The sequence below is a fragment of the Emys orbicularis genome, chromosome 2 (genome assembly GCF_028017835.1).
Source record: "Emys orbicularis isolate rEmyOrb1 chromosome 2, rEmyOrb1.hap1, whole genome shotgun sequence".
Classification (NCBI taxonomy): domain Eukaryota; kingdom Metazoa; phylum Chordata; order Testudines; family Emydidae; genus Emys; species Emys orbicularis.
Window position 1 is genome coordinate 243154032 of NC_088684.1, and position 14592 is coordinate 243168623.

Genomic DNA, 14592 nt, shown 5'->3' on the forward strand with positions numbered 1-14592 from the left:
CTTCCAAATTGTATGAAAGCCTCCAAGAGTGGAATTCAGGGAGTCAACAGACCTGATTTTCCCCTCATACTGACTTCAGTGAACGTACTCCAGGATTACACTGCTGTGAGATCAATATTCATTTCTTCAGTGCAGAATCAGAATATTTCTTAAATACATTCCATTCCATTGTTAACTGAATGAATGTTAACACCATACTAGCATCCACACCCTAGCATATTATTGTTATTATTATTACCTCAGTAGCACCTAGTAGTCCCAACTGAGATCCGGGGCCTATTGTGCTGGGTGCTTTACACACACACTAGGAAATAAGCTCTTCAGAGAAAGGGATACAATCTAAGTAAAAAGCTAGACATTCTCATGTAGCCCAGCTCATTTGGCCTGGTTTCCAGAAGTAATCTTGGTATAGAGCAGTACTTCTGAGAATGATGTGACCATGCTGGAGCATTGGCATTTGTAGCACATACTGTCATTTCCCAAAACTTCTGCCAAAGGCTGTTTTACCGAGAATGGTGTTCGATGTATGGTAGTCACTCTCTCTGACTAGGTTAAGATGTGGTTTATAATACCTATGCCAACCCCAGCTGTAGACCCATCTATATCTGAAAGGTCTTCAGACCTTGGAGGAATGACATTCTTTGTGCAAATAGAGAATCAAATGTTAATGTTGGAGAATGCAGCAAAGAAAAAAAAGCAGAGGGTATTAGCTGTATTAAACATCTCCACCAAGAAATTATGTTTGTGAACAGAATTAACCACTGATGGAATTAATTACTTTACATATGTTGTTTTTACTAAGATTCTGTAAAAAAGCAAACATCAAATTATTGTACAGCATCAGAGAGGCGAAAATAAACAGCGGAAAGATATTGTCAGTCAGCCTAAAGTTACCTCTTTCAGTTAGTTCCCAAGATGTGGCAGATGTGAGATAAATTATGGGACCCATTATCTTAGGAAAGCTCAATCTTCCTCTTGACCATGATGATAATTTCTACCATACGTTACAGCTTAAACAGGACATCACCACCCAACACTTCATAATTACCTTTCTGGCACTTAAAACAAACAATAGAAAAACATATGTTTTACCGTATTTAAGAGCCCATGTAAGAGTGGCCAAGTTTCCTACTAGCATCAAAGCAAGGCTCAAATTGAATTTCCAAACAACTTCTAAGGTCAGCACAAATATAAATTCCTGGTGGAAGGACATGTTCAGAAAAAAAATGTGTGAAGGAGCCAAGTCCTGATTTTTTGTTGTTTGCATGTTAGGCTACGTTATTCAGAATGTCAACATGGAACAGGAGTGAGCATGATTTATATGGCACCCTAACAAAAAAAAATATCATTGAGGGTTACAAGAGGAGTATCAAAGAAAATTACTTAGACATCTCAAAATCCCAGATATTAAGAGTGCACTTCAAGAGCATTTCAAATACATATGGTGGCTCTATCATCACACTGTAAAAATTCCAACAATATAGGTGCCTATAATTCCTGCTCCATCGCCTATAGAGTGCACTCCCAACCCCTACTCAGCCAGCAGTTAATAATTTTCAGCTGGCAGGCCTCTATGTATTCTGAAGAGCCAGTTAGTATAAAAATCTCTTAGGTCCCTAGATATTTGTAACCTTGACAAGCGCATTCTTGGCTTTTTTGTCCATCCAGATAAACTTGGAGAAGGCGCCATCCAAACTTTTAATATCTCACTGTGGGATGAGGAGAGGAAGCAGCTGCAGTGGGGTATAAGAGGTGTGGCAAAATGGACATTTTTATAGGGTCGATCCTGCCAAATATAGAAAGAGTGGGAGATCTTTCCACCTCACAAGATCTTTTTTGCACAGAGCTAATCAAAGGAGCAACGTTGCAATTCTTCAAGCTAGCTAAGGTTACCGGAATAAACAGTTCAAATCTGTAATGCTTCTATTTGCCAATGTAAACGGAAAATCCCACCTAGTCAGATTAAATTCCACTGAGGAGGGCTTATTTTTTGCTAGTTAACCTTAAGTCCCAATATCTGCCCAAAATCCATCAATCACTTACAAAATATCCAGAATCGGTGTTTCTTGGTAGGTGATGAGGAAAACAGTTTGTTGAATAAAGAAGGGCTTTATGCTCCCTTGTCTGAGTTCTACATAATGAAAGTCTCTAGTCTGTCAGTTTATGAAGTGGTGCCAGTAGTTCCATAAGTAGATAAATAGGAATGTCAAAAGAGGTGCCTTTTTAATGTTTAATTCTACAGGAAAGGTAGGCGAACAATGCATTATTATATAAATGGGGCAGTATATGTACAGTATCTAGCACAGTGGGGCTGTCGTCCTGATTCGTGCTTTTTTTTGGTGTTACTGCAATACAGATAATAAACAATAATAGAAAATCCCCATTACAGAGGTGCCCTCCAAACAAAGGTCACCTCACTCCCTAGTCACAAATGGCTATTTATACTTGGTTAAAATTGTTTTCAGCATCTCAAGACTGAGTGAGGGATCCTGCAGTCCTTACTCAGGCCAAACAACCTTTCCAAACAAAGTCAGTGGTTGATTTGCTGGAGTATGGACCACCTTAACATAGTTAATCAATATCAGTCTGATATACCGTATTGTCGAATCTTGTCTGGAAGTCAACTGCTCATTCCAAACTTCCACTTATTTAGCAATGTTCACATATGCTATAAAATTTGAGTCTATTGGTAAGTCTGTGTGGTGAGCAGCAGCCCATGTCAGCGAGTCTCCGAGCCCAGGGCTTGCGGGGCTCATGCTATGGCACTACAAATAGCTGTATTATGACTTGGGATGGAGCCTGGGCTCTGAAGCTTAGGGACGGGGTTGGCCTGCGTTCCTCTGGATTGTTCATTTTATTTAAAATAATACCTTAAAATAAAATAAAATCTAGTGATACTTTTATGTTTGTCTAGAGTAAAATAATTACAGAAGACCATTGCTACAGTAATTCCATAGCTTCTTTTTTCTGTAGAAAGAAATGCTCCTGGAAACCTAAAATATATCTAATGGGTAATTTAATACATAATTTTGACTTGAGTAATTATTTACCTTTTAAACAAAAGTTTATAGTAAATCTTCAAATGATGAATTTACTTTTGCTATATAAATTGGGAGTGGAGTTACTGGTTATAATTCATTCACAATGGGAGACCTTATGTTAAAAAATTCCAGTGCTTCAGTGGAGCTCAAAGGTTCCAACTGCTAGCCATGGACAGATTCTTACATATGTGCGGCAACCAATTGACTTCAGTGGGGTTCTGGAAAGGCAGAGTGATCTGCCTGTGCCAATCATCTTATGATGGGATTTGGCCCAAAGTTCAAGGATTGTTCAGCCAATGTTTCTGTTAAAGCTAGCTTTAACAAAATCGTGCAAACATGTTGGGGAAGAGGTAGGACCATGGGAGTCCTCCCACCTAATCCCATGTCTCTCAGTAGAGTTGGCCAGGACCAAAAGGAAGCACAAACTGTACTTTTTTTTTTAGGTTGGCATAGAAGCTACATTCCGTAGGAGTTCCAGCTGGAGAGGTGATTGCTCTGTACTGCACCTTTGGAAAGTGATGACTTAACATCACAGTTGAGTTCTAAGAAAAGTGACACATTTTGTCAGTCTAAAAATCAAACAGAACAAAAACTGAAACAACACATTTCTGAAACTTTGTTTTAAGTATCTTTGAAGATTCACTCATGGATTCTTGTGGCTATATATGGAGGAAAAGAGCTATTTGTTATGCTACGTACTTATAAAATGTAGCATCCATTTAGATGGTCATTTGTATTCTTTGGGCCTGGTCCAGTTGAAAATAGCTGCAGCTTTCTGAGCCACGCCAGCTGTAAAAGACCGGACGTTGGCTCTGCGGACAATTTACTATCAAAGATACAAGATTGGCCTGCTTTGGAAGTCAAGAAAATTCCTCCAGTTTTGAAGGAATGAGCTGTGGAGATGGTTAAACTGAATGGAAATTAGAGTTCTTCCTTCGTGGCCTACGCGAAGGCTTCCGAAGCTATGGAGCCTAAGAGGTCTGCAAAGTTGTCAAGTTTCTTGGAGCTTCCCTCCTTTAGTACTAACCTGTCGTCATAGAGCAAAGTGAGCATATTCCTCCAAGAACCATGAGTCCTGATTCCCCATTGCCTTGGATTTATGAGTCATCTGCACCAGTGCTAACTGGCTGTGAAATACCCTAGCAAACCGGAATTCTCCACTTACACCTGTAGAAGCGCTTTATTGTACACTTACTCCATACAGGTGTAAATGTCTGCGCAAGACAAATCAGTGCCATGTTGTCTAAAATGACTCTGTCCCACCAACAGATTTTCCATATTATGTGTAAGCAATTTTGACTTAGTATGAACAATAGTAACTTCAGAAAGCCAAACTTGCAACTTCAACTAATGTAACAAATCCTGATATAGTGTAGTGACTGTGCTGTACAGACAGAAGTACAGTATACGAACTGCATTGTGACAGGCCATGATGAAAATGCATGATGGCAGGGAGAGCAGGGAGAGCTGTCTTGTGGCAACACCCGCAGCCAACATCCCCAAGATTGCAAACAACAAAAAAGGAACTCAATGTAAAACCCACACCACAACGTCTGCCTGTGAATGCAAACAATAGCGCATGAACTGCCCCATTCTGTTCAGTGTGGGTAATGCTGAAGTCTAACTAGGACATTTTAAAAAGTCAAGATTAACTATTTCACTGATGATCATTTTAGCAAAGCTATGAAATTAATTGTTGAAGATCATTGCTGGATGAAGTGGCACTTATCAGGGTGGAGTGCAGCGGGGTAGATGGTTGCTGTCAAGGATTGCTGGCATTGGGAATGAAGTAGTCAAATCACTGCCATCCTCTGAAATGTTAAGTCCCCTCCACCCCTGCCCAAACGTAGGAGGGAAGGATCAGAATGCATCACCTTTCCAGTACCCGAAGCTGCCTTTGAGTAATAAAAACCAAAACCAACTCCCACACTTTCCTGGGAGCCAAAAGTCCCACCTGTCCATTATCCATCTGCCAAAACCTCCAACTTATTCTCAACAGTTGCTGCTATGCACTTCTGAATATTCAGTACAAAAATCTAAAGTGTAAAATAAACTGAATTAACCATCAAAATAAATAAATTGAAGGGATACAGAGAGGGCTAACGACAGGAGAAAGGACTATACTATGTAAGTCTGGGGTTCTTGCTATGTACGTTAGGTATGCTTCTTCACACAGAATTTGGGACTCTGAGAGATGTGCATTTGTGTTGTATGTGTACAAGAAATGATGGGGCAGTGTGGCATAATGGTTTTATTGGTATGCGTTTGGGATGGGTGCGTTATTCATGACTCTCAAAGCCATTCACAAGTTATGCAGGTCATCTCAAACAAATGCCAGTAAAACCTTTAGCTCACTTATCATGTAGTGTGTATACATCACATATTTTGCAGAAACCTGTTTTTAAAATGTTTAACTTTTTTATATTGTGACTACTTTCCATGTCCCTGCACCAGTAAAGCCTTAGCTACCATGAGTCTAACTGTGCAAGACTTTGAGGGAAAGGAAAAATCCTAACTAACATATTATAGACAGATTCAGAATAGTTTTTCTATACATAAAAATGCCCCAACTTTAAAATCCAATATTGTGGCACCTAGCAGGGTTGGGCATCCCAGTGAGAAGCTAGCATTTTTTTTTATTCTCCATATGCTGGAGACATATGGATGGGCTGAGTGCAGGTAAGGCAGTCATACAGTTTAATCACAGGCAGAGTCACATACTATTTTTCAGAAACTAAGATAAAATATTATTTTTCTGCCAAGTTCATTTTTTAAAGAAAAGACCATCAGTTAGACTTTTCTGTGTCAACACAGAATGCTCAAGTCCCAGTTCAGCCATCCATCCTGATTAAGCAAAGCATTTAAGCATATGTTTAAGACCTATTGATGTCAATAGAACTTAGGCACCTGCTTAAAGTTAAGCATATACTGAAATGCTTTGCTGAATTGGGGTGGTCTTAAGCATATGTTCAAATGCTTTGCTGAACTGGGGCCTAAAAGCCATGCCAATTTCACATCACGTGATCCTATTGAAGTTGTGTGGGTGGAAGACAGCAGAGAATTTGGCCCTTGGTAGTAGGTAAAACTCTGGCCCGTCACAAGTATTTGCTATTAACAAATAGTGCCTATATCACTGAAACAATAAATCAATTTCCAGCCCCTCATATTGCATCCTGCCTCCTGATTACTGTAGAGTATTCCTTAAAATAAATCAGCCATAGCAAAACATTTTTCTTTGGTGTCTGCTCCCAAGGAGATGCTCAACACGCGGTCATATGGTCCTCAACCTATTTAAGCAACAGCTTAATCATCAGTCTGGGAGACGTAAATGCTAAACAACTTGTCGACTAATGGAAAGGCTTTCATGCCAATGAGCAGATGTGCCTAATAGACTGGCCCATAATTGCTGATTTAGAAATAGTTACTAATGCTGTAATGGCTGCTGTAACATAGACTTCATTTCCCTTCATTCCCCATATACATATATACACACTACACATTAAATTGTGCTATATACACTATATACAATGTGTGTGTTGTATATTATATATGTTATTTTCACTTATATTATATATAAAGAAAGATAGAGAGGGAAAAAGTACACATAGAATATCTTCTCTTATATTTTTAAGCACATGTTCCTGGGTGGTACTAATTACCCTCAACTCCCTCTAAAGTCACCAGGAGTTGAGGGCACCTCACAGGAATACTCAGCAACCGATAGGATCAAGCTTCACAATAATAGGTATTAATAATTATATTTGGGCACGCTGCAGTTAACAGGCTATTTCAAACATACAGACTGAATGCTGTAGCTTTAAATTACTGTAGTTCTATCCAGTTTCCTCCTCCCCTCCCCCCACCAAGGTTTACTTCAGGTTGCTCTGACTGCCCGCATCCCCCTCCTTCCTTTTCAGTATACCCAGTATGACATTTCAAGCAAGACACTTAACACTTTTAAAGGTGCTGTATGTTTGAAAAGCATTGGCTTCCATGAATTACGATGAATTGACACTCAAAATTCTTCACACTTCCTGCCTAGTACTAAAATGTAGCTGGATCATGTATCAGTACCTATTTCCCTCCCATTATTTATTGTTCACAAAATCCAAAGGAAGTTCAGATTTCAGATATCTGAATTTGATCTCTAGAGGAAATAGCATGTGAAAACCCTGTCTCATATTATTATTAGCACATGAGCATTAAAGGCCTGATCTATAACCTGTTGAAGGACTATTTAGAAAAGCTGGATGAGCACAAGTCCATGGGGCCGGATGCGCTGCATCCGAGGGTGCTAAAGGAGTTGGCGGATGTGATTGCAGAGCCATTGGCCATTATCTTTGAAAACTCATGGCTATCAGGGGAGGGCCCGGATGACTGGAAAAAGGCTAATGTAGTGCCCATCTTTTAAAAAGGGAAGGAGGAGGATCTGGGGAACTACAGGCCAGTCAGCCTCACCTCAGTCCCTGGAAAAATCATGGAGCAGGTCCTCAAGGAATCAATTCTGAAGCACTTAGAGGAAAGGAAATTGATCAGGAACAGTCAGCATGTTATTCCTTGACTTTAGCAAAGCTTTTGATACAGTCTCCCACGGTATTCTTGCCGGCAAGTTGAAGTATGGGCTGGATAAATGGACTATAAGGTGGATAGAAAGCTGGCTCGGGCTCAATGGGTAGTGATCAATGGCTCCATGTCTAGTTGGCAGCCAGTATCAAGCAGAATGCCCCAAGGGTCGGTCCTGGGGCCAGTTTTGTTCAATATCTTCATTAATGATCTGGAGGATGGTGTGGACTGCACCCTCAGCAAGTTTGCAGATGACACGAAACTGGGAGGAGTGGTAGATACGCTGGAGGGTAGGGATAGGATACAGAGGGACCTAGACAAATTAGAGGATTGGGCCAAAAGAAATCTGATGAGGTTCAACAAGGCCAAGTGCAGAGTCCTGCACTTAGGACGGAAGAATCCCATGCACTGCTACAGACTAGGGACCGAATGGCTAGGCAACAGTTCTGCAGAAAAGGACCTAGGGGGATCGAGGGACATGATCATTCCCCTCAATTCGACATAGGTGAGGTCTCATCTGGAGCACTGTGTCCAGTTTTGGGCCACACTACAAGAAGGATGTGGAAAAATTGGAAAAAGTCCAGCGGAGGGCAACAAAAATGATTAGGGGGCTGGAGCACTTATGAGGAGAGGCTGAGGGAACTGGGATTGGTTAGTCTGCAGAAGAGAAGAATGAGGGGGGATTCGATAGCTGCTTTCAACTACCTGGAAGGGGGTTCCAAAGAGGATGGATCTAGACTGTTCTCAGTGGTGGCAGATGACAGAACAAGGAAATTTAGGTTGGATATTAGGAAAAACTTTTTCACTAGGAGGGTGGTGAAGCACTGGAATGGGTTACCTAGGGAGGTGGTGGAATCTCCTTCCTTAGAGGTTTTTAAGGTCAGGCTTGACAAAGCCCTGGCTGGGATGATTTAGTTGGGGATTGGTCCTGGTTTGAGCAGGGAGTTGGACTAGATGACCTCCTGAGGTCCCTTCCAAATCTGATATTCTATGATTTTTTGAAGTCAATGGAAAGACTCTCATTGCCCTCACTGGGGTTTGGAGCAAGTCCTAAAAAAAAAGTCCTAAAAAAAAAAAAAGAGGCCTTTCAATAGTATATGTATTTTCTGTGTCTGAATGTCTTCAGTTATAAAGTGTTCTCTCATTTAGCAAAGCAAGTGAGATTAATGGCACTTCGTGTAGTAACTAGATTGAGAAAATTAAAATAAAAATGAATTGCAATTTTTTTTAGTTCTGTATCTCAATACACTTTGTTTTTAGCATATATATTTTACTATTTTTTACCAAATAAGAAAAATATTTCTACATTTGAAGTTATCTGGGTTAATCATTTAACAAGGTAAATTTGCCTCAGAGACGCAGATTATTTATTATCATCATTAATGAAACATTAACACAGTAACTGCAGTTATAAATAGTTACAGATCTGTTTTTTTAAAGCTGACTGCCTTAAATAGTAGAGATTTGGCACCAGATGTTAAACTCTGCCTGTAAAATGGAGCAAGTGATACATACTCACCTCACAGGAGCATTGGGGATTAAATTCACCCCTGTAAAGAGGGCAAGCACCACTTAAACTGCATTTTGAGGGCTTACATAGGATATAAGTGGTGAATAGACTTTTTGCTGTCCCACTTGCTAGTGTTCACTAGTTATTGGGCTTAGTGCTGTCCCATGGAAGTCAACAGTCCAGATCAGAATTGGGCCAGATCTCACCCAGTTGAGAAGATTGAAGAAGAGGTGTAATTATATTGCCTCAATTGTACTTTAACGTCCACTTTCTTCCAGCTGCTTGGTGTTAAATTGCAGCTTCTTAGCTTCTTTTCACTGCTGGAACAGATATAAAGTAGGTATAAGGGAAATTAACTGAATAGACAGGGTAGGGGTAATTTACACGACTTTATACATCAACTCTGAATTTTGCCCTAAGGCAGATAAAGAGGGCAGCCTCAATTGGTTTAATTTGTACTTTCTTCCAGTCCTCTGTATGTGTATGTTACACCCATGTAGACTCCCTCAGAAATATTTATTTCCTTAGTCTTACAGCCACTTACCAATTTACACCTCAACTTAAACACAACCTCAGAATTTGGTCCTAATATGTTTGAAGGTATTTGTCTTTCCATTGTTTGCCCTTCACTTTCAGAATAAAATTCTAACATAGTCATAGAAATTAGAGAAAATAAAGAACCATTAGGGTTACTCAGTCTGTTTCCTGACTGTTCCCTACAGTACGTTTACTAAAGGTTTGTCCAGTCAAGTTTTCGTTTCCCACAAGACAGGGCTTTCCACCACTTAGCTTAGATGCCACAGCTATTCAGACTTTCTTAATTTCATCATCTTATTCCTAGTTATACTTTCTCATACTCTCCTAAATAATTCTTCTCATATCTTGGTGTGAATAGGCTTCAAACGTTTGTAGAATTTTATATGTATGTGCTCCCCGCTCTGCCTACTCCAAGTCATTGTTTAGCCAAGCAGTAGCTATTTGGCTATTTTTTAATCTGTTTTCATAAATCAGTCTCTCCACCCTCCTTATCACTGATTGGTGAATGTCTGTAAACAGCTTCAAATTTCTCCGTTTTTCTGAAAACAAAGTGCCCCAATATGAATGCATTATCCCAAAGTCTGACAGAACAGAGCTATAATTTCTCTACTTAGTGACATGGTTGCCTATCTATGCTTTTTTTTTCTTAACTGCTACATCCTATGACAACCTCATCTCTAATTTGCTGTCTACTATCACTCCTAGGTCTCTTTCAGCATTACTTCTTCCCATGTTTCTATGTTGTGAAGTGTTTTTCCCCAGAAGTTTTAGCTTGAGTTTTTCCAAATTCAGTTTCATTTATTTATATCCTGCACTTATCTCCAACCTCTAAATCTGTTTGAATTTTTCTGTTATTAGTAGTTTTCCCAACACCTCCCACTCATCTTTGATTCTTGTTAATGTGGCGTTCTCTTGCTCTGCAAGAACATTATTGAGAATATTAAAGAAGACCGAATCTAACACTTTGTGATACGCTATTAGACACCTGCTCCCAGCTTGATATATTGCTGTTTATTAGTACCTTAGTTTATTTTATACTGCTTCTGCTTGTTTTAAGTTCACATGACTGTATTAATATCCAAATCTATTTGAATTAATTTTCACAGACTGATTTTATTATACAAAATCTCTCTTGTATATTTTCTTCTAAGTTGACAATGCTAAGTGTTCTTTCCTCTTAATATATGTCCTGGGATGTTAGCAATGGAAGTTAGACTTGTGGAGTGGCAATTGCCAGGATCACTCTCCTTTCTTTTCTGAAGATAGGTTTAGTTCTTCACTTGCTTTTCTTCAGTCTTCTGGTTCTTTCCAAGTTTTCAATCACTCTTCATTTAAAAAGAATTGTTGGTGGCTCCAGAAGTTGGTTAATTTTGTAAGTGCATATGATCTGGTATGGATCAAGTCATTCTAAGTATTCCTTTACCTGCTCTTTATCACTAGCTATGTTTACAATGTCTTCATCAGTCCTAAGGACCAAATCCTGGTTCCATGCATACTACTAAAACTGCTACATGCAGAGGAACATCATGGGTGGTGGAAAGTTAGTGGCAATATGCTCCACACATTCAATGGGGAACAATTGAAAAGGAACAATCTGCCCACACACATTTTCCCCCTCCACTCACTTAATGACTGCTCCTGATCTCAGCATTCTTGCAAGAGTATTTGGGGGTCTAGTCGAACCCTCAGCTTCACTGATTATTTTCCCCTTAGAACTTTGGGCTTCCCAAATAGCACTAGGGTTTTCGAAAGGGCAATGGTCTACTTGCAACAATTTTTTACACACATACACCCTGAATTGTGCAGGATAGTAAATGATTTTGCCCAAAGCAGATAAGATATTATGCAAAGAGTGGTTTCTGCAAAACAAGGTGACAAGTGATTACTGTGATACACTTTTGACACTATAGCATATTCCTTGATCTCTCCGAGCTGCAAAAATACCCTGAGAGCATCTTTTTTATATCTCAATGGGAAGATTCCCATTGACTTCAATGAGCTTTGGATCAGCTCCATAGCTCCAAACACTACAGGTTTATTACAGTGTTTGGCACCAGTGCTATAGTGTCTTTTAAAAGGGGAACTTCACTGTAAAAAAATGACATCTGTAACTTCCCATAAAGAGCTGTCAGTACAGTACAAATATTGTGTTTTTATGAAGACACTGCTTTCATGAAAGTCTCTGATATATGGCCTAAGTATGATAATTCCCAACATCATAGCAGCCAGTCATAAATACCTTCCCTTTACGCTCATTTGACTTTACTAGCCAGATTCTTTTGGCTTTGATGAGTAGTCTAAAGGAAAGGATGTGCATGGATTTGAGGCTGTTAACCAACCTAGAATCATTTTGCTCTATTCCCAAATGATTGGCTTTAAGAGCTCTGATTAGTTTTAACAGCAACACTGTGAGTACAGTAAATAAATACCAAAAAATGTGACTTTAAACATCAATTCTGTTGCTGTAAAATTCTAACGTATCATTCAAAATAATGTTAAAGGCTAAAGACTGTAAGATTTCCTGGACATACAACATAAATTCCTCAAAACATCCATTTGTGGCTCTATTACTGATGTTGTACAATGAGTCCTGCTGTGACAACTCCTTGGCATTTCTTTTAAAGCTCTAAAATATATTCCACTTATCACTGCAGAGGACACATCAGCATTCCAAGCTCTCATTTCCTTTCCAAGTGAGAAGTTACCTCATGCTATAGAATTTTCTGTAGAACTTTCATGTTAAAAGAGACACAAAGATACATTTGGGACACTCCATTACAGCAGTAACTCTAAGGGCGTTAAAATAACTATTTTTTTCTCTTCTTCCATTTTCACAAAATAAATTTACTTTCAATGTCAATGGCATATGCTGATTTAGAATCAACTGAGGATCTGGTATATGTATAAGAGTTCCCATGTCTCTTTTAGTATTTGGGCAATTGCAAAAGTAGCTTGCCTGCAGTTTGCAGAGCTTAGTAGCACACCAAATTTATAGGAGACAAGAATTGTCTTGTACCAAAAAGGAGACCAACAACAGGAATTATAGTAATACATATTTGAGCCAAAAAGGGAAGTCATTATAAATAGTTACTATAAAAAAATTTCTAAAATGGCCTTGCAAATATCAGGAAAAGGGTTGAGCGGGGGCATTTAAATTGGAATTGACCTGTAAAAAAAAATGTACAGTTGTTTCTTATTCTTATTCTTCCATTCTTGTTTTTGAATGAAAATTTCTTGTTTCATTGTACATTTTCCAAGTACTTAGCATATTCAGAAAAAATACTTAGAAAAAGACTAAAAAAAATAGGAGGAGAAGCATGGTTCAGTGTTAAGGCACAAGACTGTAAATTAGATAGAAGAAAAAGATTATTTTCTGAGCTCTCTATTAATTTGCGCATGTCATTCCCCTGACCAAATGCCTCAGTTTCCTTATCTGCAAAATGGGTATAATACTTATCTCCCAAGAGTGTTAATTTATAAATGTTTCTAAGGAGCTTTGAGATCCTCCACTGGAAGGCATTTTAGTAGTGCTAAGTATTTCATATAACCATATTAACTTATTACTGTAACTCTTGTATTTCATCATCTTATTCCAGGGGTTCTCAAACTTCATTGCACTGCAATCCCCTTCTGATAACAAAACTTACTACCTGACTCCAAGAGGCGGGACTGAAGCCTGAGTCCTCCTGATTCTCACTGCCCTGGGTGGGGGGGGGGAAGCTGGAGCCAAAGCCAAAGCCCGAGCCCCACTGCCCTGGGTGGGGAAGGGGTCAAAGCTGAAGCCCAAGGGCTTCAGCCCCAGCCAGGGGGCCTGTAACCTGAGCCCCGCCACCCAGGGCTGAATCCCTTAGGCTTCGGCTAGGCGGCGGGGCTCGGGCTTCAATTCGAGCCACAGCAAGTCTAAGCAAGCCCTGGCGACCCCATTAAAATGGGGTCGTGACCCACAGTTTGAGAACCGCTGTCCTATTCCTTCCCCTATTGTTCCTTACCCTCACGTATTACTTCAAGTCTAAAATTAGACTGTCAGGTCATTGGCGAAGGCAAGTTGCCTTTGTATTTGTTCTGTAAAGAAACTAGCATCCTGTTGGGTGCTACACAAATAACACATGATGCTATTATTTATTAGTGTTACAGATAACATCATTGGCCCTCAGTGACCATGTCTTTGTTCTTATTTTTAAGGTAAAAGTTTGGTTCCAGAACAGACGAATGAAATGGAAGCGGGTAAAAGGGGGCCAGCAAGGGGCAGCAGCCCGGGAAAAGGAACTGGTGAATGTGAAAAAGGGCACACTGCTTCCCTCAGAGCTTTCTGGAATTGGTGCAGCTGGCCTCCAGCACACGGGGGACTCACTAGCGAACGATGACAGCCATGACAGTGATCACAGCTCTGAGCACGCACACTTATGATACACAAAGAGGATCCCAGCTCCGTTCTCAGGAAAGAAATGCTATGATGGCATGCCTTTCACGGGCATCGTTTACGTACGCAAGTGACTCTGGCAGTGATTTTTTTTAAAAAAATGGTTATTAAAAATTCAAGCTTATTGTGTCTGCTTTTCTTGATTTTTAGATGGTTTACAGTAAGTGCCATGTCTTAGAGGTGCCTCAAGAGTGGGAAGCGGAAGATGAATTTGCTTTGAACATTCCAGATTTGTTTATCATGTTTATGGACAGCGGGCAGGTATTTTTGCTTTAGCTTGCACTGAAAATTACATTGCTTTCAACAGAGGTTATATTCTGAAAAAACCACAGTGCCACAAAATCACTGTCTAGTGGATAAGAAATGTATTTTAACTCTGTAAATATTTATCTTACAGCATTTTCCTGTCTTCACTAATTTTAGTAATGCATTAATATTAGCTGATGGCAATAATCACTCATGATGATAAACGGCTTCTTGTCTCTTTATTTTTGTTTTGTTGTCCCCAAAACAGACAATAC

The 14592-nt window shown here is 39.6% G+C and overlaps 1 protein-coding gene across 1 annotated transcript in view; it reads left to right on the forward strand.

Annotated features, from left to right (window-relative positions):
- The window catches only part of MEOX2 (mesenchyme homeobox 2), a 69919-nt gene extending 55861 nt beyond the window's left edge, over window positions 1-14058 (forward strand). The window contains exon 3 of the mRNA XM_065399870.1: window positions 13834-14058. Within this exon, the coding sequence (XP_065255942.1) occupies window positions 13834-14058 (225 nt within the window). The remainder of the gene's footprint in view (window positions 1-13833) is intronic.
- Window positions 14059-14592: the final 534 nt, after the last annotated feature.